Source organism: Podarcis muralis, chromosome 4, assembly GCF_964188315.1.
Source record: "Podarcis muralis chromosome 4, rPodMur119.hap1.1, whole genome shotgun sequence".
Classification (NCBI taxonomy): Eukaryota; Metazoa; Chordata; class Lepidosauria; order Squamata; family Lacertidae; genus Podarcis; species Podarcis muralis.
The window spans coordinates 77,294,042-77,318,862 of record NC_135658.1 but is presented as its reverse complement, the minus strand read 5'-3'; the positions used below and the strand labels follow the sequence as shown (position 1 = coordinate 77,318,862).

At 42.2% G+C, this 24,821-nt stretch overlaps 1 protein-coding gene across 1 annotated transcript in view; it reads right to left on the bottom strand.

The window, feature by feature from the left end:
• Positions 1-6,543: 6,543 nt before the first annotated feature.
• Positions 6,544-24,821, bottom strand: part of MRPS9 (mitochondrial ribosomal protein S9) — a 41,844-nt gene continuing 23,566 nt past the window's right edge. The window contains exons 6-11 of the mRNA XM_028727954.2: positions 18,088-18,176; positions 15,390-15,465; positions 12,541-12,709; positions 9,296-9,404; positions 7,726-7,895; positions 6,544-6,750 (exon numbers count right to left, since the gene is read on the bottom strand). Of these exons, the coding sequence (XP_028583787.2) occupies positions 6,659-6,750; positions 7,726-7,895; positions 9,296-9,404; positions 12,541-12,709; positions 15,390-15,465; positions 18,088-18,176 (705 nt within the window). The 3' untranslated portion in view covers positions 6,544-6,658. The remainder of the gene's footprint in view (positions 6,751-7,725; positions 7,896-9,295; positions 9,405-12,540; positions 12,710-15,389; positions 15,466-18,087; positions 18,177-24,821) is intronic.

Genomic DNA, 24,821 nt, shown 5'->3' with positions numbered 1-24,821 from the left:
CTATTATTATTATTATTATTATTATTATTATTATTATTATTATTATTATTATTATTATTATTATTATTTGTTGTTGTTGTTTAGTCGTTTAGTCGTGTCCGACTCCTCGTGACCCCATGGACCAGAGCACGCCAGGCACTCCTGTCTTCCACTGCCTCCCGCAGTTTGGTCAAACTCATGCTGGTGGCTTCGAGAACACTGTCCAACCATCTCATCCTCTGTCGTCCCCTTCTCCTTGTGCCCTCCATCTTTCCCAACATCAGGGTCTTTTCCAGGGAGTCTTCTCTTCTCATGAGGTGGCCAAAGTATTGGAGCCTCAGCTTCAGGATCTGTCCTTCCAGTGAGCACTCAGGGCTGATTTCCTTCAGAATGGAGAGGTTTGATCTTCTCCTCCAGCACCGTAATTCAAAAGCATCAATTCTTCGGTGATCAGCCTTCTTTATGGTCCAGCTCTCACTTCCATACATCACTACTGGGAAAACCATAGCTTTACCTATACAGACATCATCATCATCATCATCATCATCATCATCATCATACAAAAGAACAAGATGGAGCAAGCTTCTTTTCTCCAGCTCCGCAGGGTCGGACTCGAACCAATGGCTTCAAGTTACCAGAAAGAAGATTCCAACTAAATCTCAGGAAGAACTTTCTGACCGTAAGTCAGAACTGTTCCACAATGGAAAGCATTCCCTCAAGAAGTGGTGGGCTCTGCTTCATTGGAAGTGCTAAGGCTGGATGGCCTTCTGTCATGGATGCTTTAGTTGAGATTTCTGCATTGCAGGGGGTTGGACTAGATGACCCTGGGACCCAGTTCTCTCTTGTGGCTCCTAGAAGTTGTCAGCATGCGATAGTGGCCACACCCCAGGAAATGGCTTTGTCTGGCCGGCTGAACCTGCATGTGAAGGCAGGCTCCAGTGGATTGAATAGAGGAGATCAATAGTGGGTGCAACAGTCAAGAAGGTGCTTTTGGGCTTGTTCACCTGGGAAGGTAGCCCATCTAGGAGAAGGAAAACACTGATCCTAAACCTCCACTGCCTTGTGGGATATCTTTGGGAGAAGAAAGGGCTAAGGAGTGAACCCTACACAAATCCAGAGTGCAGTCCCTAAGATGGTTGGATGGTGCTTTGTACACCTTCCTTCTGGCAACTCCTGGTGCCAAACATATTGCTCTGCTTTCCTTTGGACCACTTCAGCGAGGTCTTGTCTGGAAGCCCAGGACTTCCATACAGTGCCCAAGTTTGTGTCCCAGGGAGGTCACTTCAGCGCTGCTAATGCAAAAGCCTCCTGATCTACCAACTGAGTTATCAGTCAAGAGAAAACTATGTGGCTCGCATGGAACATTTCCCCATTTCCCTCTCCCTCTCCTTATCACCAACCGATAAATAAAAAGCAATGAAGTGAGCAAATGGAACTAAAGACAACAAAAACTACATCTGCAGAACATTTAGAGCCACTCCCAAAGCACACAGAGTAAGGAGCTTACATCTGTATGTAAACTGTAATTGTGCCACTTTCTTCTTGACATTATCATCTTCATAAAACATAATAGATTGCTAATTATCCACTGGAATGAAAGTCAAGCTTCAAGAGCAGCTTAGGTGGGGAAGAATGGTCCACAATGGAGAGAGGGAAAACATCTAATCACAAGAACCAAAGTCAGGAAGGCTATGATTCAAGAGATGCCTGTTTATAAAACATTTTGGAGCATTTATTCATGATGTTTGCATAAAAGGGGCCCTGACAACAGAGATCTTTAAGAAGCTTTCTTCAAAATGAAGAAAACAAGATTGATCAGGAACATATATCCTAAGAGTGAACATTCCTTTTTTAAAGGGCAACCCAGAGGTGATTTGACAACTACCATACATGAAAGGGCAATTTTGGGGTCCTCCAATAGTTAAATCCAAATTATTCATGGAAGACAATCCTACTCAGTTATGAGTGATCACCAAAGGAGGTCAGGAGTGATGGTGACTCTAATTATTATTGCTTAGAGTCACCATGACTACTGACCTTTTCTTTGGTGATCACTCATAACCGAGTAAGATTGTCTTCCATGAACGCAGTCTTAACAGTGAGTCCGGAAGTAATTGTGGAGGCCACAGTGGGGACATAGGTTTCCGGGCAGGAGTTGATCACATTGAGGATTTGCCAAGCGTGCCTTCCTCTTAGCTCGTTTCTCCTTTTTGTCCTGAGTTTGTGCTTCTTCAAAGTCCCTGATGCCTTTGGTAAAGGCTCCCCAATTAGGAGTGCTCCCAGGCCAGTGTTTCCCAATTTTCTGTGCTTATAACTGCATTTTTAAAGATTTACCTTGAAACCTCTTTGTATTGAAACCTCTTTTTGTAGTCCACCAGTATTTCACTTTCCATTCTACTGACTTACCTTACAGGGTTCTTGCTAGTGCTACGATAGCAATAATCTACAAGCAGATTTGTCCACACTATCAGGAATACTGCAGTTTTTTGTGTCCATCCCTTTAAGACAGGCTGCAGCCGCTCCAGAACCCTGCAGTGATTATTGAGAGGAATACCTGGACATGCAGCTATTACCTTTATGTTGAGGGAACGGCCCCTGACTACTGACTAGACACAGGACCATGTAAATGTTTATTAATATTATAAAGCCCACAAAAACTTGGGGGCAGGGTACTCATCCCAATACAGACTTCTAAGATCACACAGGAAAACGGTACTCATGGCACCACTCTACAGAACATAGGATGATAGCTCTAAAATGGAAATTTTCTGCTGCTGCTACATCACTTTGGAATGCCTTTCACTCTGCCATACATGAAGCAACAATAATTTGCTTCAGATATCTTCAGATGTATCTGTTTGTGGCAGCTTTCCCTGATCTCTGAATCAATGGGCTTCTGTTTTGATATTAAGTGTTTTTATGTTGATTCATACTGTTGCACACCACTTGGAAACATTTAAAACATTAAGTGGTTTTGAAATACTTTTAAATTTAATTCAATAAATACAATATTCTAAGGGGGGGGGAATACTTTTTTTAAAAAGATGGAAGAGTAAAGCTAAAGGCATCGTACAGGTGTCAAGCCTGTGTTACTCTTTCATTCTTCTGAAAATTCACTTTTTGGCAGAAGAGCCATTGGGGAAAAACAGGATGACAATGATTGGATGATGGCGTCGTGCGGATACCTCATAAAGAGTAAGTGAAGAATGGCAATTCCACTCTAAGCACGTGGCGTGGAAGCATCTTTCCCAAAATGGTCAGAAAAAAAAGTTGTGTTCCAGCTGGCTTCTCTGCAAAATCTTCTGGTGCAAATTGAAATTTCAAGGGTTGGGTGTTCTTTGGTTCGGTTCAGACATGCTGGTCTAAATAGCTTGTCAATATATTGGTGCTGCTGGCTTCTCAGAGAGCAATGCCTTGATTTCGTCTTTTCAGAACCTGCTTTCCTCTTGCACCTTTAAGTACATTATTTACATTGGGAGGGTAGGCAGCTGCTGTCTCTGGGCATCCTTACAGGAGATGCAACGACAACAAAACTGGTTACCCACAATGCACTATCCAGCTTCTTTTCTTGCAACTACTGCATTGTGACCAGTATAGGCCGTGGTTCCATGATGCTGGGGCTGCTGCCCAGCCTTTCACAGGCTAAGCTCTATAGAAAGCCACTGTCCATAGAAAAGCTTGTTACGGAAATTACCGGGGTGGGGGGGCACATCTTTAAAGTTGTTAAATGTTACAAATACTATGCATAAATGTATCCTTTCGACTTGACAAGGAAATTACCTAGCTTTAAAAATCATATAAAATCAACTCCTTTGCTAGATTCCTTCATTCCGCCGCCAATTTGCTTCATCGGCCAAGGACTTGGAAACCACTCGGTCCCCGCCATAATCCTTCAAGTGGGAGGTCACATACTCACAGGAGTGTCAATCTCATAGGTGTCAATCACTGGGCAAAGGCACTCCTCCGGACTTGCCCAGGTGGCAGACTATGCAAACCAAAGTTCTATTGTCCCTTTGTAGTAGGTGCTTAGAATGTACTTCCCAATACATACACATTCCTTCTATGTTAATCTTGTATAAAGGTAAAGGTAAAGGGACCCCTGACCATTAGGTCCAGTCGTGGCTGACTCTGGGGTTGCGGCGCTCATCTCACTTTATTGGCCGAGGGAGCCGGCGTACAGCTTCCGGGTCATGTGGCCAGCATGACTAAGCCGCTTCTGGCGAACCAGAGCAGCACATGGAAACGCTCTTTACCTTCCTGCCGGAGCGGTACCTATTTATCTACTTGCACTTTGATGTGCTTTCAAACTGCTAGGTTGGCAGGAGCAGGGACCAAGCAACAGGAGCTCACCCCGTTGCAGGGATTCGAACCGCCGACCTTCTGATCGGCAAGTCCTAGGCTCTGTGGTTTAACCCACAGCGCCACCCGCGTCCCTTAATCATGTATAACCCTCCCCTTTTCTGATGTAGCAATGATGTAGTGATAATGATTCATGAACTGTATGCTGGGATAAAACAGAAACTTTTAAAAGTCCTTGTCACCCCATCCTCCGGGTTCAAAATTCCTCTTTGAACCTGTTGCGCAATAAACTTTGGTCTGCAGCTATTTGCTCCGGTTGGTGGCTGAACTTCATCCTCTATTCCGCAGGGACCCGTGGGCTCTGCCCAACGAGCTGGGTGACTGAGCAGCCTCGCACCTAGATTTTTCCGTAACAGCTGGTAATTGAATTTATCAACACTGTTTTAAAAAGGTAAAGGTACCCCTGCCCGTACGGGCCAGTCTTGACAGACTCTAGGGTTGTGCGCCCATCTCACTCAAGAGGCCGGGGGCCAGCGCTGTCCGCAGACACTTCCGGGTCACGTGGCCAGCGTGACAAAGCTGCATCTGGCGAGCCAGAGCCGCACACGAAAACGCCATTTACCTTCCTGCTATAAAGTGGTACCTATTTATCTACTTGCACTTAGGGGTGCTTTCGAACTGCTAGGTTGGCAGGCGCTGGGACCGAGCAACGGGAGCGCACCCCGCCGCGGGGATTCGAACCGCCGACCTTTCGATCGGCAAGCCCTAGGCGCTGAGGCTTTTACCCACAGCGCCACCCGCGTCCCACTAACACTGTTTTAGAATCAGAGAATTGTAGAGTTGGAAGGGACCCTGAGGATCATCCAGTCCAACCCCCTGCAATGCAGGACTGTGCAGCCGACCAATACAGGGATCGAACTTGCAACCTTGCCGTGATCAGCACAACACTCTAACCAACTGAGCTATCCAGGCTGTTATTTACAATGGGAAGAGAGAATGATCATGCAATGAAACCAATACAGAGCCATGTTATTTACCTACTGCCTGAATTCACCGTATCTGTTCCTGTATAGCTCACACAATTATTCCTCTATCCTCAGTGGGTCTTTGACATTAACGTAAGTCTCCCACAGCATTCCTCCCCTCCCAAATAATAATTGTTAGGGCTAGTAATTAAGATAATCATAGTACATTAACTGTATGATAATTGCATAAATCTGCATACGAATAAAATAATTCTGGAGAGAGCAAAAAAAGCATTCTTCACTTTTAGATAATGCATACAGGTGTTGAAGCACAAATTATTTTAGAGAAGATGTCTCTTAAGATGCTATCTGCTTCCTGGGGTTTTTGTAATGACTTGTATTAAACACAGGCTGCCTGATTAACAGGGACACCTTTTTAGTTTATCAAAAGGTTTGCAAATTGATTACTCTAACCAATCAACTAATTATTGCAACCCTCATAATGTTCAAGCAATTAAAAACCCTCCAAATTAGTGACCTTACTTACACTAGTTAGGCAGCAATGCCCCCCAAAAAAGTATTGTGTAAAACAGCCTGGGCTCTAACAATAACTGAGCTCATGATTTAAATAGTTTCATAAGCATATGTGTGTTAAAAAGTCTGATGCAATTCTACACAATCTCCACATTTCCTTATTTTTGCCCCCTTTGGAAACCTATGTAATTTTGTAAGGTAGACTTAAACAGCTCCATCTTGTGGTAAGAAGGTTGTATTGACAGCCAGAATTAAATTCAATTTTAAAAACCGATTAAAATAGTTTGTGTGTGGATTAAAAGCTGCAAAGAAGGTATACATTTTTCATGCAAACAGTGACTTGGGGCATCACAGATTCTAAATATGACTTGCATATGATGACAGAACATAGACCAACCATGCTCTTTTCAGAAAAGAGGATTCCTAATAGTTTCACCAAGGAAGAAATAATTCATTGTCCTGCTTTTTCATACTGAAGGCTCAATACCTTTGTACCTTCTGCTTTAACAACAAATGGCAGAGCTCTCGAAGAGCAACTCACATTGCCTCCCTATTCGTCCTACAACTGCTGCCTCGTTCTGTACTTCCTTCCATGTCTAGCTGCCTCTATTCTGTTCCGCTCTATCCTGTCCCCACGTTTATTGAAGTTAGTTCCCGCTGCTCATTCAGTAGGAAAGCAACTTTGACATCAAGCAAGTCCAACTGATACATCTTTTTGTTTTGTCCTTTTCGTAAAAGAAGAAAAAACATGAACGGGAATTGGGGGTGGGTGGGAGAGAAACAATTTAATTACAAATATATAGATATATATTTACACGCATCCACATGTCTAAAATTTATCCATCGCAACAGCTGCAATGCACTTTGTTTCACGTCTGAATTTAGCGCTTCTGCCAGGTGAACTTTTTGCGGGATCCCGCTTGGCCGGGCTTCTTCCGCTCTCTCACACGTGGATCAACTGCTAGGAGACCAGCTGCAGGGGCGAGAGAAAGGTTAGAAGAAGTTCAGTCACGGTGCTTCCATACTACACTCAGAACAGCAGCTGAACTTGGGAGAAGAAAACCGGAAGGTGCAAGGTGAAGCCCAGAGGGATGAGATAAGCTAATGATGAGATTGTACACTTAAAAATATGAAGTATGTTTCCATTGTTTCTGGATTATATTTTTTGGTTTTTCTCTTATCAAAGACAAATGTTTAAATTGTTTATGTAGACAAGGATTAAGTGTAAGGTATTGGTTGTGTTTAGAATAGGTTTATGAAAGATTTAGAAAACTTATTGATTAGAATATTTGTATGAGACTGTATGGGGAAAATACGGAATAACAGATACAAATTTGCTTAAAATGTATATAGGAAGTGCAGTGTAAGCGATGGAAGTCAATCAATGAAGTTTTATTGTTGAGATATTTGTGGAGTGAATTTGGAGGAAATTCTTCCAATTTTTCTCCTTTTTCCAATTTTTCTCCCTATTTTTCTTTTCATACTTTTCTCTTTTTTGTTCTTTTTTTATATATATGCTTATCTGAAAAATGTATGTATGTATGTATGTATGTATGTATTTGTATGTATTTTGTAATAATTATGTTAAATAAAATTTAATAAAAAATAAAAAATAAAAATATGAAGTACAACCACTTTTCATGAGTGGCCTTCATAAGAGTTGCAGCCAATGGATTCCATGCCTCAAGGAATAGATTTCTGTTCAGGCAGCAAGATGTCCCCTTTGTCTCCCTCCCTCTCATCTGCTCTGGATGGTTGGTGGACCTTCTGGAGCAATTGGGGGGGGGGGGGGAGTACAAAAGGGATTGCTGGGGGTGGAAGAGGAAAGAAGGCTGAAGTCCTGCTGTGTGAATGGATGTCCACTTAAGCAATGCTGGATTCAGCCCAAACTTTTCTAATGCAAAACACAGAGATGAGCCAGGGCAACTTTCTTCTTCATGATTTATACCTTGCCTCATGGACTCCACCTCGTTTTCGGTGACGAAGCTACACAACGCTCTTGCGGAAGCTAAGCGGATCGCTCCGGCCTGTGCTGCTCTTCCTCCCCCAGAAACAGAGCAGACCATGTCGTGCTTCTCCAGGCGATCGAGAAACTGGAAGGGGAACATCAGCTGTTCTCTGAAAAACATACAAATGCACTCAGCATTATTGGCTTGCGTAGTCCAGTTGTAACACCAGCAATCGGGGAGACAGGTGGAAATGATCTAGATCAGTGGTTCCTGATCTTTCCCCACAAAATTGTGGAGGGTCTGGGTGGACCGCTTGATTATTCCCCCCCCCCCTGTTATATCAACTGTAATCCTTTCACTTCTTTTATGTTGCATATATATAGTCCATAAAATTCAGCTTGCCTTTAATGGCAAACATAGCATGGTTGCCAGCAAAATGATGTTAATATAAAACTATGTCAAATGAAAACTCCCAAGGCAAATATCTAGAACAGGCTCATTTGCAAAGAAAGAAAGATAATCAACATAACCCTCTCTCTCTCTTTTGCAGTGTCACAGACAACAAACAAATGAGTTTTGTTAAGCTTCTGAAAGGCTGCATTTGGCTTGGTGGGGAACAACTTATGCAGGCCTCTAAAGATCAGTTTCCAATAAGGAAACTGCAGCCTTCTTGTGAGTTTAAATGCATTAATCTAGTCTTAGTTACAAACAGGATGCCTTTGGTCCAATCTTTGGGCTCTTGCATAAATGGCACCTAGGAGACCCCTCTGTACCAATCTGTGCCCAAGATTAACTAGACTAGGTGCATTATATCTCTGAAATTCTGGCTTGATAAATAAATTTGCATCATCACTCTCTCGCGGAACATGGAACATTTTCTCAAGTGGAAAAATCCACTTGGTGAGAAGATGAACAAACACAGAGCTTCAGATCAGTTTCAAGGTGGTTCCAGGATTCCAACTTGTATTAGGTGCTATGACAAAAGTAAGAGCATGCAGTTTGAGTGCAAAAAACAAAAACAAAAATACAGTGATAGAAGGAAATAGTTTAGCCCAGGAGAGAAACATTTTCTATTTTTAATATACAGTATTTATGCCACTCGTTCAGCCATAGTCTAATTGTTTACAAATGCTTTTGACTTTGGTGTTTTTCAGTGCAATCCTGCAATCGGGGACCCCAGGTTTTATCCGGTGGCATGGAAGAGTCTCCAGGTGAGATCTCTTTTGTCCATCATCTTCCTGGAAGTCCTCTTGATGGGAGGTGTTCAACTCAGACATTTGTGACTTTGGTTAAACAATGGCAAGAAATAAGACGCTCCCAATTTTTCGTAAGTATCGATGGTAGGGTGGTGTGCACATGTAATACAACCTCAATCTTTAAACAAAAATGAAAACTGAAGAAACTAAGAAACCTATTCAATTCATATCCCTACCTTCCTCTCGAAGTCACCCAGGGCAGCAGTCTTTGCTAAGACTAGACTGGCTATAGTCTTTGTTTCAGCAACATATCCCCTTGAAAAATTCTAAATAAAATAACTATCTACAGTAAACACTGACTTAGTTCACTCACCTGTCCTGCAACACTGGAAAGTAAAGTATATAATCATCTCCATTTATAGTAATTTTCCCACTTCCATTGTCATAAACCTTAACGGTTGCTTTTGCTGTCTTTCTCCAGCCTTGAAAAAAATAACACACGTTTATACTTAGCATCTCAAAAATCATACGTGGCATGCTCATCATGGGAAAATCCTAGCAAAAGTGAAATTCTCTCATAATAAATATTATTTATTCCAAGTTCATCACACAGCATTCTTTCCTGGCCAATTGCAGTGCTCCCCATGTTTCTTTTTCCTATGAGGCAAAGTTTCTATTTGTAATGTAACAAAAGCTATTTTATCCATCCTGAGGCCCAATACTGATTTAGCGCCTAAATTTGTTCCGGAATGGGAAAGGCTTGAGTTGCCAGCCTTTTGACACTTCCGTATGGGTGAAGCTGCCTCAATTGTTCAGGTAATGGAAACAACAGAGAGTCCATCTCATAGCCAATAAATAGGGACTGTTATTCTAGGTATTGGCCACTGAGTAGGTTCTGATGCTTCCTGTTTATCTGTGGTTGCTAAAATGATACCAAGGGAATTTGCATCATTATTATTATTTATTATTTAGCTGCTGGGAAACCCAAGTGGTATGGCTAAGCCCTGAGATTAGTATTATTGTCTTATGGCAGAGACACTAGCATCTTTCGACAACAAAGGCTTTACACATAATCTCTCTCCATCCGTGCAAGTAGTTGTTATAAAAATACTGAAAAGATTTGAATAAATTGAAAAAGGGATAAACAGAAAGAACAAAAATGTCTCATCCCATTAAAGAAAAATGGGACATGGTGGATAAAATATTCATATTGCCGCCATTGCTATGAATATTTCTTTTTTTCCTCCAGCAGAGGGAAGCATACTCTGAGAATTCAAAATGGCAGCCAGCATCTTCAACAGAGAAACTGGATTTTGACAAGATAAATAGTTAGTTAGATTCAGACCTTTGCAACATACATGGAGAATTATTCATTAATAATGACCGAAAACTCTGTTTAAGCATAAATACTTAGCAGCTCGTCTCATTTACTTCAAATGAAATAAGATATGCTTAAAGCCATAGGACTTCAGATAAAGTGATTTTTAAGGTTAACTCAATGTGCCACTGCAAGATTTTAGGGCAGGGAGATTTCCCCAGCTGTTGATTATTGATGATTAATTTCTGTTTGATTTTACAGGTTTTTAAAACTGTCGTAAGCAGCATTGAGAACAGCAAATGCAATGGAATGGTAGGATACAAGTATTTTAAATAATAAGTATGAAGAAGTGATGGACCTGAACCTTAAGGCAGCTTGTTGCGAACTGGGAAGAACGTTTATCAACGAAGAAACAGCACATTAGCGCAATCAATGGCTGTGTTCATACATCGTGGTAATTTATAGCTAATGGTTTACTGTGAATGTGCAGATGCACACACAACACCCTTCCGCTATGGTGAAAAGGAGCACCAAATCACAATCCCCGACTTAGCATTACTTCCAAACTAGGGATCATGGTTTGTTCAACTCCAAACCAACCCAAGTTTTTTCTTGGCTTCAGATCATAGTTTGGAGTCAAACAAACACAGCTTGTTACAATCCCCAGTTCAGATGTATTGTTAAGTTAGAGATTGTGGTATGTTGCTCTTGGTATGGGATGAGCAATGTGGGAGTAATCTCTGTGTTCACAGTAAAACAGTAACTGCAGCTTACTATGGCCTGTGAACAGGTCATACATGGGACTACGTCTATGTTTTTGAGACTGCAATCCCATATTCACTTTCCTGGGAGTAAGTCCCACTGAACTCAGTTACAAATTGTTTTGATCATGCCTATTATGCATTTAGGGATGTAAGAAAATAAAATGATGCAATCTACTACTGATACAAAGAATCCTTTCAGAAACGAATTCCTTACTATTATGTAGAGGTTTCAGATAATCTTTACACATAGGATACTGAAAATCTTTAAACAAAAGATTATGCTTTTCAACAAATACCCATATTTGTTTGATTAAGTCTCGTTGGTATGAAAATATCACCAGCATGTTTAGAAGATTCAGCCATAGTCTATAATTTTTCTCAGCATAGACAGTAATATTAAATGAAAGAATTAACACACACACAAGCCCAGAATCTTATCAATCCAAGTCACTGTGGTGTTGTGAAAACTAGGTTAACAAAACGTGAAATTTGAACAGCTTTGCTTGTTAAGAAAATAAGGTACTGAACTAGCCCAAATGAACTGTCAGGTTAAAAAAAACACACATAAATGAGAAACACTGCTTAATAGATACAGTCATAATGCATTGTATTCTTTTATCATGAAACTAGGTGTGAATACAGCCTGATCGTAAGCCTGTGTTTTTACTCAGAAGTAAAGCCCAGTGACTTCAATGGGACTACTATGTGCCATTTTCCCGCATACGTCTGCCAAATTGTTATCTGCCCACCCAAGGAAAGCTGCTAATGGGTCCTTATGCCCTAGCAAAACAATTTCATGAAACAAGTACGACAACATAGGTTCTAGATCACATTTCACCACAAATCTTGGTTCAACGTCATAGGAGAATAGGAAGCTGCCTTATGATCCATCTTGCACTGACCTCTAATCCATCTTACACAGTATTGTCTACACAATACTGTAGCTGCCCTTCAGAGTTTAAGGCAAGAGGTGCTCACTGCACTATCTGGAAACGCTGGGGAATTTGAACCTGTGTCCTTCTGTAAGATAAAGGGACCCCTGACCGTTAGGTCCAGTCGTGGCCGACTCTGGGGTTGCGGCACTCATCTTGCTTTATTGGCCGAGGGAGCCGGCGTACAGCTTCCAGGTCATGTGGCCAGCATGACTAAGCCGCTTCTGGCGAACCAGAGCAGCGCACGGAAACGGCGTTTACTTTCCCGCTGGAGCGGTACCTATTTATCTACTTGTACTTTGACGTGCTTTCAAACTGCTAGGTTGGCAGAAGCCGGGACCGAGCAACGGGAGCTCACCCCATTGCGGGGATTCGAACTGCTGACCTTCTGATCGGCAAGCCCTAGGCTCTGTGGTTTAACCCACAGCGCCACCCACATCCCTCTGTGTCCTTCTGTACACAACGCAAATGCTCTAGTCCTGAGCTATGGCCTTTCCATGCTTGTGAATGGACAACCAGGAAAATACTAGAACATCTTTGATTTCTCAGGTCTACCAGGAACTGCCCCTCTCTCTACAAAGGAAAAACAAGAACATAAAGTTACCTTCTGCGGCACTGAAGGCCAGGCCCTGCTCATCATACTGTAAGGGTTCTATGTTCTGCTTTTTGGATTGCACAGGTAATTGCTTACGGAATTTTTGCACATAATCATCTTCAATCTCATAGCACGGCATTGCGACCAGTTTTTCTAGCAGCTGAATACACCGTGAATACTGTAGACAATAAAAAATATCATTAAGGGGTTGGGGGTGCAAGTGTAATTGCATTTGCCAACAACTTCTATTTTTACATGCTTGATCTTTCCAGTTCTGCTCTTATTGATAACTTTTGACAGGATGACACTTCTGCATTTGCATGCTGCTTTCAAAACAACATGCAGATGTATCATTTTCTATGCGAATAAAGATACCTAATCCTTTTTTTTTTTTAACCCTAGCAACAAATGAATCCAGAATTCAACAAAATACAACCAACCTCTTTGTAAGACGGGATTACCACATTAAAATGAAGTTCATCTTAATTTTCAAAGAAATATTTTGCAGGCCTCAAAACAGAATCCAGTTCTTTGATGAAGAGTGGCAAGAGGTAAGCTTCCCAACTCATTTCAAACAAGTTGATATGTACATTTAAATGGAAATAATTTTATTTTCCTAAACGCCACTTCTTAGGTGATTATATTTCGTAATACATACGGAAAATGTGTATCTATGCCACTGGCTGTTCAGTCGGGAGTTACTTTAAATGTTTATAATTTTCCTTTTAAACCAAACAATCAAGCTTCTTAAAAATTCAAGAGATACTTGACTTAAAGGGCAACCTCTTGAAATAAATTATCCTTTGCTACTGTGTGCTTCGCTCCCTACATCGTGAACATGTGATTAGAAAGTAAAACGCCGCACTGCTGGTACATGGTCTTGTTATTAAGGCTTATCTCAAGGCCTTGTGGCAACAAAAAAATTAAGAAGCGGCTGTAAGTATAAAGTCTTTCACACACTGGCACACATGTTTGTGTCGATGGCGAATGTTGTATTGATGACCACAGATCTTAAATACCTGTTTAGTGCGCGCACACAAAAGACAGAAATAAAGAACAGAATTAATTGGGGGGGGGGGAGAGCAACAGAGGTGACATAATGAAGATGCAGGTAATTCTTTGTACAGAGTACCTGATCTCTCATCATCGCCTTTTTATTACAAGTAATCCAATTGGCAGACGTAGCAGTATTTGTTTGGCATAAGCCCTCTTCACTTGTTCCTCTCCACACAATTTTAATCACATGGAGAGCGCACATGGGGCTGCACCCGCTGCCTTTGGGAAAAAAAGGCGAAAGATTTATACGATCTGAAGAGAAACCAGAGTATGCACCCGCTGCCTTTGGGGCCACACCATCCTTCCCCCTTCCTGCTCTTTACATATTTTGGAGAATGTCTTTAAAGAGAAGCCTGCTGAATGCCCATAAACACTTCCCACCAAGTGGGGAGAGCCTGAGTGTGCAACAGGCTTTCCCTTTACAAACATTCCCACTAAAGCAATGGTTCTCAACCTGTGGGTCCCCATATGCTGTTGGACTACAACTCCCATCATCCCTAGCTAGCAAGGCCAGAGCTCAGGGATGACAGAAGTTGTAGTCCAACAACATCTGGGGACCCACAGGTTGAGAACCGCTGCCTGAAAGTGTGAGCAGTGGGGAAAGGCAGGCCCAGCAGGGGACCCAATAGTGGGGTCAGGGGTGAAGCCCTGCATGCTCTCTTCACACAACTATGATCACACGGAGACTAACAAATGAAAAGGTTATCCTAGGCTCCCCAAAATATTCTGCATATTACACACTTACACACACACACACACACACTTGGACATTTGTTTAACACCACCACAACATGCAAGGGATTATATAGGGCTAGCACATTACGAGCCATTATTATTTTGTTTCTGCAGTGTTCTTGTTGATTTTATGTTTCTCTTAATAAATAAAACTCTTTGTTATGGAGTTCCCTGCTGCACCAACGCTGTGAGAAGTAAAGTGCCTTCCAGGTCTCCAACCTTTAGGTAGTACTGCCCCCACCTTGCTTTTAAGTTTCCAAGTCAGCAGGCAGTAGGGAAGCGCATAGCTTTTAAGCGCTTATCTTGGGATTTAGGAAACCACCCACATCCTCTCTTTATATTCCCTGCTTCCACAAGCCTGTTGCCAGAGTGACCAGGCTCATGGGAGATAAAGCAGTGAAGTAAAGCGACTAGCCAATCCTCCCGTTTTCCAAATAACAGAGTTCATTTAAGGGAAAAAAATAGCGATTAGGAAGAATGCATATTAAAATTAAAACAAACTTAGGATCTAGCTAGCCTTACACTTTGAGCATGCTAGGAAGTTCAGCTTGCATGCCTGGAATATGCATGACTCTTTGAGATGTTTCAATGACGCCAAAGAAAATTAAAAGAAACACCTTGGGTGGCAGAAGGTTGGATAGGGAAAGGCCAACCAATGAGGAAGAGAACCGGGACACCAGGAAGCAGGTCAAATAGACAGGAAACTTTTGCAGATGGATGCTTGGGACAATTATCACTTTGTTCAAACAGGGGAAGAAGTTAAATTGGAAGGATCTCCTCTTGGGTTCCTGTCAGACAGATTTAACTAAAGAGAAGTGCTGCTTTGAGAGAATCCGTTCAGTTTCTCACAATTTTAGTGAACAAGTTGTCCAAATGTGGCTTACGTAATTTGTATAGGAATCAATACAGATTCTTCAATATGTGTGTTTATGTGCACGAAAGAGACCAAGAACATGAATAATTCCTGTCTCCAAGGAAAAGATTTTTTCAGAATCCTTAAAGAAAAACCCATGTAGCTGTTCCGTTAAAATACAAGGTTCATTAAATAAAGGAGATTAATTACTCACATCTTGATCTGACAGTTTTTCCACTATCGTTTCTTCCAATTCCTCTTTAATCAGCCATCTGCTGCCAATCAGGTTTCTGTTTAAAATATCACATATATTCTCTTTTTAACTAATCATGCAATTAGACTAAGATTGCAAAGGGCCACACATACAGTCACACTTCATTTGGAAATATACTTGTCTTTTACTTTGAGAAAGTGCAAGTTACATTTACAAACTTTCTATTCCCAAAAGCAAAGAGCAGTAGCTCCAGTGTCATAATTTTACTTTATTAACAAGTAATATTTCTAAAGTGGTTGAGAGTTAAAAGTCCGGGCATCGGCTTAGTTTAAAGGCAACTTTCAGCAGCATTCTAATGCGTATGTAAATCAGCTGTCCCAGAATGAAATTTAATACACAAGATTTCAAAAAACACAACACAAAAGACCGCAAACATAGCAAAAAATAGTATTTTGCCTTCCCTATAACTCTTCCCTTCTATCTAGAGGTAATTTCAGGGTGTGAAGCACTGAAGCAGAAAGGGAATACAAAGTCTTCTGGGATTTCAACACCTTATCTAGATCAGCTCTGGTGCAAGACAGACTGACCAGTTGCTGGCCAATTGCAGAACACTCAGTTCCTGAAGGGATGACGTGCATCAAAAAGAGCTGTGGTAAAACACAGTAGGGGCAGCAGAGGACTGGATTAGCCACAATTTGAAAACAAAAATAACTATCTTACTGTCTTGCCATGTGCTGCAGGCAAAAGAGAAACCAGGCATTCTCTGGTGTTGTTTGTTTCATACATCTTGTACATCACCACACGGTGGACAGCGGAAAGATGAGCGCCCCCTGGGCTTGGTGCCGTTCATTTATCAGCTTGTTCCTCTGCCCTTTAGGCTGTTTACTTTCCTTCTGTTCTTCTCATGCTTACTTTTCCTGAACGGCTTTAACTTTTATCCCTCATTCTACCTCTTCGCTTCATTTTTCAAGAAGAATTCTGTCTCTTCATGCTAACCTTTCCCTCCAGTTGAAACCTATTGAAACCTTACTTTTCACCAAGGCTATGTACACACCATACATTTAAAACACCCACTCAAAGGAAAACGATCACAAAATGGTTGGGAGCTGCAGTTTAACCTGCAGAGAGCTATAGTTTCTAGCACCCTTAACAAGCTACAGCTTTCAGAATTCTTGGGGTGGGTTTGCTTTAAATGCAGCCCAAGCCTAGTCCTAACAAGGGGTGTTGCTGCTGTTTTTTTGGAAGTCTTTTAACCTTCTTGTCAGAGATTTCAACAGCCACTGTTTTTCCAGTGCTCAGCTTCAACTTCCTCCCCCAATTTCATTTTCTTTTGGCCTTCCTAATCCACACCTTGGATAAGTCTTCCTTACACCACCACTCCAAGTAATGGCTCATCCTTTGGTACCAGCTGGTTCTCCTCAGCAAACGATTAGTTTCCTGAAGGTGTCCCAGTGCCAATTCATTCTGACATATCTTGGCTCTGCACACAATCATTTGGATGATGATCAATCCAAGGCAAAGAGGGAAGGCATACAGAGGAGGCTGTCCTCCAGGAGGAAATCATTTCTAAATGTGAAAGCAAAGCAAAGACTGTGGAGAATCTCTTTTGGGGATGCTACATTCACTACAGGGATACTAGCAAAAGTGACATGTGCAGTTTCAACTCTTAATCAAGGAGGTGAAGGGCAAGTCTCACTGTGTTTGCTCTTCATTCCTGCTCTAAGTTCTGCTCTTTTTCCAAGCTAGGCAATTATTATACTCTTTTCCCACAGACTCTTATCACTCACTGTCTGAGCGATCTCTGCTTTAACTTTGACTCATTCCTAAAATCTTTCACTTCATCCGTCTCCCTCATAGACCACTGAAAAGCTTACATTAGAAACACAATAAAGCCAGAGTATGACAAACCTAGACAGCATCTTAAAATGTAGAGACATCACCTTGCCAACAAAGGTCCGTATAGTTAAAGCTAAGGTTTTCCCAGTAGTGATGTATGGAAGTGAGAGCTGGACCATAAAGAAGGCTGATCGCCAAAGAATTGATGCTTTTGAATTATGGTGCTGGAGGAGACTCTTGAGAAAGCCTCATGGACTGCAAGAAGAACAAACCTATCCATTCTGAAGGAAATCAGCCCTGAGTGCTCACTGGAAGGACAGATCCTGAAGCTGAGGCTCCAATACTTTGGCCACCTCATGAGAAGAGAAGACTCCCTGGAAAAGAACCTGATGTTGGGAAAGATGGAGGGCACAAGGAGAAGGGGACGGCAGAGGACGTGATGGTTGGATAGTGTTCTCGAAGCTACCAGCATGAGTTTGACCAAACTGTGGGAGGCAGTGGAAGACAGGAGGGCCTGGCGTGCTCTGGTCCATGGGGTCATGAAGAGTCGGACACAACTAAACGCCTAAACAACAACAACCTATCAACTCTCGACTCCTAAATAGTCTCCTTTGCTTACCTCCCAATTCTCACCTATTTCAGACCATTTTGCATTGACACCATCTCCTCCCACCACTGGTCCTGCTAGCTAGGAATGATGGAAGTTGTAGTCCAAGAACATCTGGGGACCCAAGTTGAGAAAGGGTGGCCTAGGCTAATAATACCGCATAGCATGATATATCTTGAAAATCTTGTATGAGAACTGCATCTGCATCCCTCATCCCCAACATACTTTCATTGTGATCACAAAGAGACAACTTACAACTGGGATTTCTTCTCAGGCGGTAATAATCCTTGAGCACGCATTCGTTCTTGGTGTTCCTCAATACGAAGTAGCTTACCATACAATTCCTAGAATAGATACAAGGGTGAGCTCCACTTAAAACCTTCTGCTGAAAATTTTGGCATCAAATATCAGTTAGAAGTTCAGCATTAATGTCTCGCAATTAATGTAACTAATCTGTAGAAAGGACTCTATTACCTGAAAATGGAAACAATGTATGTGCTTTTGTAACCCAAGAAAATCCTTAATAAAAACAATAATTTTGTGTCTGTGTGTGTTAGAAGTTCAACCACAAGAATACAGTACCATAACTCCCATATTCCCCCCCCCCCAAACTGTGGTACAAAGGGGCATAGCACATACCTTAACTAATTTCAGTTATGATAAACCATTGTGACCAGTGGTTTGTCTGTAGTAATAACAATGTACCGTATTTTTCGCTCTATAACACGCACCTGACCATAACACGCACATCGTTTTTAGAGGAGGAAAACAAGGGAAAAAACATTCTGAATGAAACAGTGGATGTATCATTTTTGTGCTTCATGCTGTGGCCACAGACATGTGATCTGATGGTGAATTTGGGGTGACCCAATGCAAAAATCCTGAGAATTCCTGTGGATCCATGCTTTGTAACCACATTTTTGCACCATTGCAGCCCCAGGCAACAGTGGGTGCGTGATTTTTTGGGTGTAGGCTGTAGCCATGGACATGCTATGTGATCTGATGGTGAATTTGGGGTGACCCAATGCAAAGATCCTGAGAATCCCTGTGGATCCATGCTTTGTAACCACATTTTTGCACCATTGCAGCTCCAGGCAACAGTGGGTGCGTCCTTTTTTTGGTGCAGGCTGTAGCCATGGACATGCTATGTGATCTGATGGTGAATTTGGGGTGACCCAATGCAAAAATCCTGAGAATCCCTGTGGACCCATGCTTTGTAACCATGTTTTTGCACCATTGCAGCCCCAGGCAACAGTGGGTGCGTGATTTTTTGGGTGTAGGCTGTAGCCATGGACATGCTATGTGATCTGATGGTGAATTTGGGGTGACCCAATGCAAAGATCCTGAGAATCCCTGTGGATCCATGCTTTGTAACCACATTTTTGCACCATTGCAGCCCCAGGCAACAGTGGGTGCGTGCTTTTTTTGGTGCAGGCTGTAGCCATGGACATGCTATGTGATCTGATGGTGAATTTGGGGTGACCCAATGCAAAGATCCTGAGAATCCCTGTGGATCCATGCTTTGTAACCACGTTTTTGCACCATTGCAGCCCCAGGCAACAGTGGGTGCGTGCTTTTTTTGGTGCAGGCTGTAGCTATGGACATGCTATGTGCTCTGATGGTGAATTTGGGCTGACCCAATGCAAAGATCCTGGGGATCCATATGGACCCATGCTTTGTAACCATGTTTTTGCACCATTGCAGCCCCAGGCAACAGTGGGTGCGTGATTTTGGGGGGGCAGGCTGTAGCCATGGACATGCTATGGGATCTGATGGTGAATTTGGGGTGACCCAATGCAAAGATCCTGAGGATCCATGTGGATCCATGCTTTTTAACCACGTTTTGCACCATTGCAGCCCCAGGCAACAATGGGTGCGTGATTTTGGGGGGGCAGGCTGTAGCCATGGACATGCTATGTGATCTGATGGTGAATTTGGGGTGACCCAATGCAAAGATCCTGAGGATCCATGTTGATCTATGCTTTGTAACCACATTTTAAGTGGGGAGCGAAGGAAAAACAAAGAAGGGACATGAGAGGGGTGTGCAGAGAAGCAGCTGGCTAAGGGTGGGAGGAAAGAAAGAAAGGCAAAAGTTCCCCCCCCAAGCCAGCCATATCTCTCTCTCTCTCTCTCTCTCTCTCTCTCTCTCTCCTCCCCCCCCTCTCTCCCTCCCCCCCTCTCCCTCCCCCACTCTCTCTCTCTCTCCCCCAGCAGCAACGGAGCACAGAGAGGAATTAGAAAGAAAGACACTCTGCTTGCCTGGAGGGGAGGGGCTTTCCCTGCTCTTTGTTCCGTTTCAGCAAACACAGCAACGAAACAGAGAAGGGTGGGCAGTAAGACCCTGAGGCAGAATGCAGGAAAGCTGCCACTTCCTCTTTTCAGGTTTCCCTTCTCCGTGACTCGAGATTTGACTTTTTTGCACCATTGCAGCCCCAGGCAACAGTGGGTGCGTGCTTTTTTTGGTGCAGGCTGTAGCTATGGACATGCTATGTGCTCTGATGGTAAATTTGGGCTGACCCAATGCAAAGATCCTGAGGATCCATATGGACCCATGCTTTGTAACCATGTTTTTGCACCATTGCAGCCCCAGGCAACAGTGGGTGCGTGATTTGGGGGGGGCAGGCTGTAGCCATGGGCATGCTATGTGATCTGATGGTGAATTTGGGGTGACCCAATGCAAAGATCCTGAGGATCCATGTGGATCCATGCTTTTTAACCATGTTTTGCACCATTGCAGCCCCAGGCAACAATGGGTGCGTGATTTTGGGGGGGCAGGCTGTAGCCATGGACATGCTATGTGATCTGATGGTGAATTTGGGGTGACCCAATGCAAAGATCCTGAGGATCCATGTTGATCTATGCTTTGTAACCACATTTTAAGTGGGGAGCGAAGGAAAAACAAAGAAGGGACATGAGAGGGGTGTGCAGAGAAGCAGCTGGCTAAGGGTGGGAGGAAAGAAAGAAAGGCAAAAGTTCCCCCCCAAGCCAGCCATCTCTCTCTCTCTCTCTCTCTCTCTCTCTCTCCCTCCCTCCCTCCCTCCCTCCCTCCTCCCCCCCTCTCCCTCTCCCTCCCCCACTCTCTCTCTCTCTCCCCCAGCAGCAACGGAGCACAGAGAGGAATTAGAAAGAAAGACACTCTGCTTGCCTGGAGGGGAGGGGCTTTCCCTGCTCTTTGTTCCGTTTCAGCAAACACAGCAACGAAACAGAGGAGGGTGGGCAGTAAGACCCTGAGGCAGAATGCAGGAAAGCTGCCACTTCCTCTTTTCAGGTTTCCCTTCTCCGTGACTCGAGATTTGACTTTTGCTTGATTTTTTGGCTCCAGGGACCACACATTCGCTCTATAACACGCACAGACATTTCCCCTTCCTTTTTAGGAGAAAAAATCTGTGTGTTATAGAGGGAAAAATACGGTAATTCTTCAAACAATCCAGGCTCTTTAGCTGTAGAATCACCCCATTTAAGCCAGAACACAAAAGAATAAAGACATTTATCCGATTACAAGGACATTTATCTGAATACAACTTCCTAAAAAGAGGTTCTGATTGAGCACTCGACAATGGTGTATTTGTCTCTAAACAAACCATAAGTGATAAGCTGATAACAAACCTTGCCTTCCAATTGTGGTTTGTTTGGAGAGAAACAAACCACAAGTCCAAGTTGCACATAATGGTAAATCAGCTGTTGGTTTGCTTCCTCCTGGCACAGCAATAGCAAGAGCCGGGGAGTAGCTATAACATGTTATGTGTAAAGCAGGCCTGAGTTTGTGAAAACCCAATCAAGAAAGGTTATGTCAACAGGGCCAGGCCCGTCTCACTAAATTTCTTGGCTCATAAGAAAATTATTCAGCATTTGGACTCAGCTATACAGCTGCCAATAAAACATTTTAAGTGTGTTTTAAGTGCAATATACAATGTGACACTAGATGGCGATGGAAAGCCTTATGAAAAATTCATTGTATTTTTAAAAACACTTTAAAAAAAGCATTTTCACAAATTTTTTTATGTGTGTAGATTTCACCTTTGAATCAGGTTCCAGGAACTGATATAATTTCTATTACATTCTTCTCTACGTACCAGCAACCCAGGCAATTCAGGACCTTTGGAAGAGGGTGGGATAAGAGATGGACTTGCCCATGTAAGAAATACAACACTGCTGACTACCCTTTTAAAATGGAAGCTTGTCGCATGAAGCTAGCCAAACCATAAAAATTACAGTGCACACTGGCACATTCATCTCTATTCTTCTCTATAACAATCTGATAGCAGGCTCTGAAAACTTCCTTCAAGCCTATGGGGGAAGATTACAGGTTGCTATGTCCCATTATCCTTGCGAGGTCCTTCACTCTTGAGATTGGTAATGATGCTCTACATGGATGGAAGAAGAGGAAGATGTTGCTTCACTTATTGTGTTAGCTGGAATTATAGTTCGTTCATAAAGCTACATGGCCACTTTTACTCCATTATGATTCTAACCACATGGTGAATTGCTCATTTCCCATTTGTAGCCATGCAGTGAACAAACGGTTACCTACACTTGGGATCTGTCTTGTAGTTTCGCAGACTGAAACCTTTAGACATTTGCACACCAATATGTTTTGGGAGCCCTTACCAAATAACCCCTCTAGTTTCAGAGTCTTCAGCTTACTATGCCTGGACATTTTCAAGTTTCTCTGTGAATTCAAGGACTGCAAACTTTTAAAAAGAGTCAAGCTGTGCACCAGACTCACAGCCAATGGTGCATGCAATGCAAACACAACCTTGATAACCATGCTGTCTTCCTGAACACTGGCAAAAAAATCCCTTCTCCCGGCCCTGTTATAATGCTGTGTGAATGTCATAAAAGCCCACAAGATACTGTATAGCTCCTCAAAGGATGGGCATTTTCAGTTCACCTTTGGCTAAATGTATTTCACCACCCTCACTTATTTTTCTCAAATACAGTCTACATGGGGGGAAAAAGATAACCTAAAGAGTTTTTATCTACTGACAAGGGTACATTGTGACATGGGAAGTTTTACTTGCTCATTTCAGATCCCATTTCCTTCATTCCTCAAAACACTCTGGCTGTTCTTAAATTTTATTGATGTGCATAGCTATAAAGGAAGGCATGTGCAAAATTATTTGCAGGATAACAAATCAATGGACAGGATAATGATGCATGCTATCTTGCAACGGTATAAGAATCTGAGAGGCATGTCACTCGGCAAACGTTCACATCTGAAACATTTCAGAAAGGAATTCTTGCTTCTTCAGAACAGATAGGTGAAGATTTAACTAACAGTTTCCAGAGGCAACAGCAAAGTCATAAATATACATGCCTATATCCCTTACAAATGTGGCCATTATGCAGTAGATTTTATAAGATACTTGTGAGCCATATATATATTGTCATAAAACAGGAGGACCGCATCCTCGATCATGTCAATTAACAAGACAGACAGTTTTAAACAAAGCTGTTGCTGAATAGTAAGTTAAGAGCAAGCACCAGTCTACTGGATCTTTGAAATATATCTTAAACAAACACAGTAGGTTATCAACATCATCAATACATTTAGACTTAGTTCTCTTGCCCCCGGGCTCAGAAGCACTGGAGAGAGGAAATAGGTGGAGTTCATACACAACCAATATCTTAAAATGCCAGACACAGATTCTGTAAGTTGCTGTTAGTTGGAAAACATCCTTCTGGTCTGTTTTTGTATTCTGTTTCTTAATTTGTTACATATAGCTGCACATGGGTTTCCAATGCCATTTTAAACAAGCCAATGATGCAACCTTGTAAAAGATGAATGATATTCTGAAGACTTCTCCCAATTGGTGGTTCGCACAAATTTAAGAATTTAAGGGGTTAAGACATTTCAGGACGCAGTTGAATTTGCAACTAAGGAAACCTTTTACGTCCCAAGCCAAACTCTTTTCAACAAACAGAGACACAAAGATGAAAATGGGAATAGAAATGCTGAATTAGTAATAAGCTTTAACATGTAAGCAGCATATGAAATGGAATATACAAGATGGATGTTGGTCAATGTAAATGCTACAAGGAAGCCTATTCATATTGCATCCAGTAACCTATATAAATGGCAGGGTGGTTGGCTCAACTGAAATAAATAACTGAAATATGACAGTAAAGCAAATGGTAATAGACACATGTAGGCAAAATGTATTTTATAAAAATTTTAAATATTGCAAATTATAAAAGGCTATGAGCACAAGATGCAGTAAAAAAGTGAAATTATTCTACATTTACTTTTTAAAGTGACAGTTTGGCACTTAACAAGTATCTCTCTAATTTCCATTAGCCTATGATTCTCATCTTTAACACCCTTACACATATTTCACATTTCCTGAGCAGAAGATGGGATGAATCCTGTTTAATGAAATGATTTATATCACTCTTTTTAATGAAGACATCTCTAAACGCCCTGACACGACTTAAGTAAATTTACAAATATTCTACAATGATTGCATTTCTGTTTGTCAAAAGGATTTCGTGTGCAGGAAGATTTTAATCAAGTGGTGAGCACAGCTATTCTTTGAAAAGGCCGTGTGTCTCAGGAAAACCTCACATGCCGCTTTCAAAAGGCAAGCAATGGGTAAAAAAAATAAATAAAAGTTGGGCGCCTTGTAATATTTTTTTTTAATTTCTTCATTATGATGGAATGCAACAAAACATCTTGCCCTTGGCTTGCTCTGTTTCAGCCAAAACAAATGCAAATGGCCTGTCAGATGACAGCTGCTTGATAAGGCTCCTCGACAAGACCTGCATGCTTTACTTTTTTCCGTGAAACTTGGGATGAAAGGCAGAAGGCAGGAAGAGAATTAATGTAGCATACAGTCTAAAGGCAATGCTACAACCGTGATTAAGTAGAAAAGCTAAAAGGCACAGATTTTCCACAGCCTCTCTGCGTGCAACCCATCCGTGTAACAAGTTGACAGGCCTAGCGCGTCAGCTCCATCATCCTCTCCGACAGCTAAAACGCAGCGCTGCAT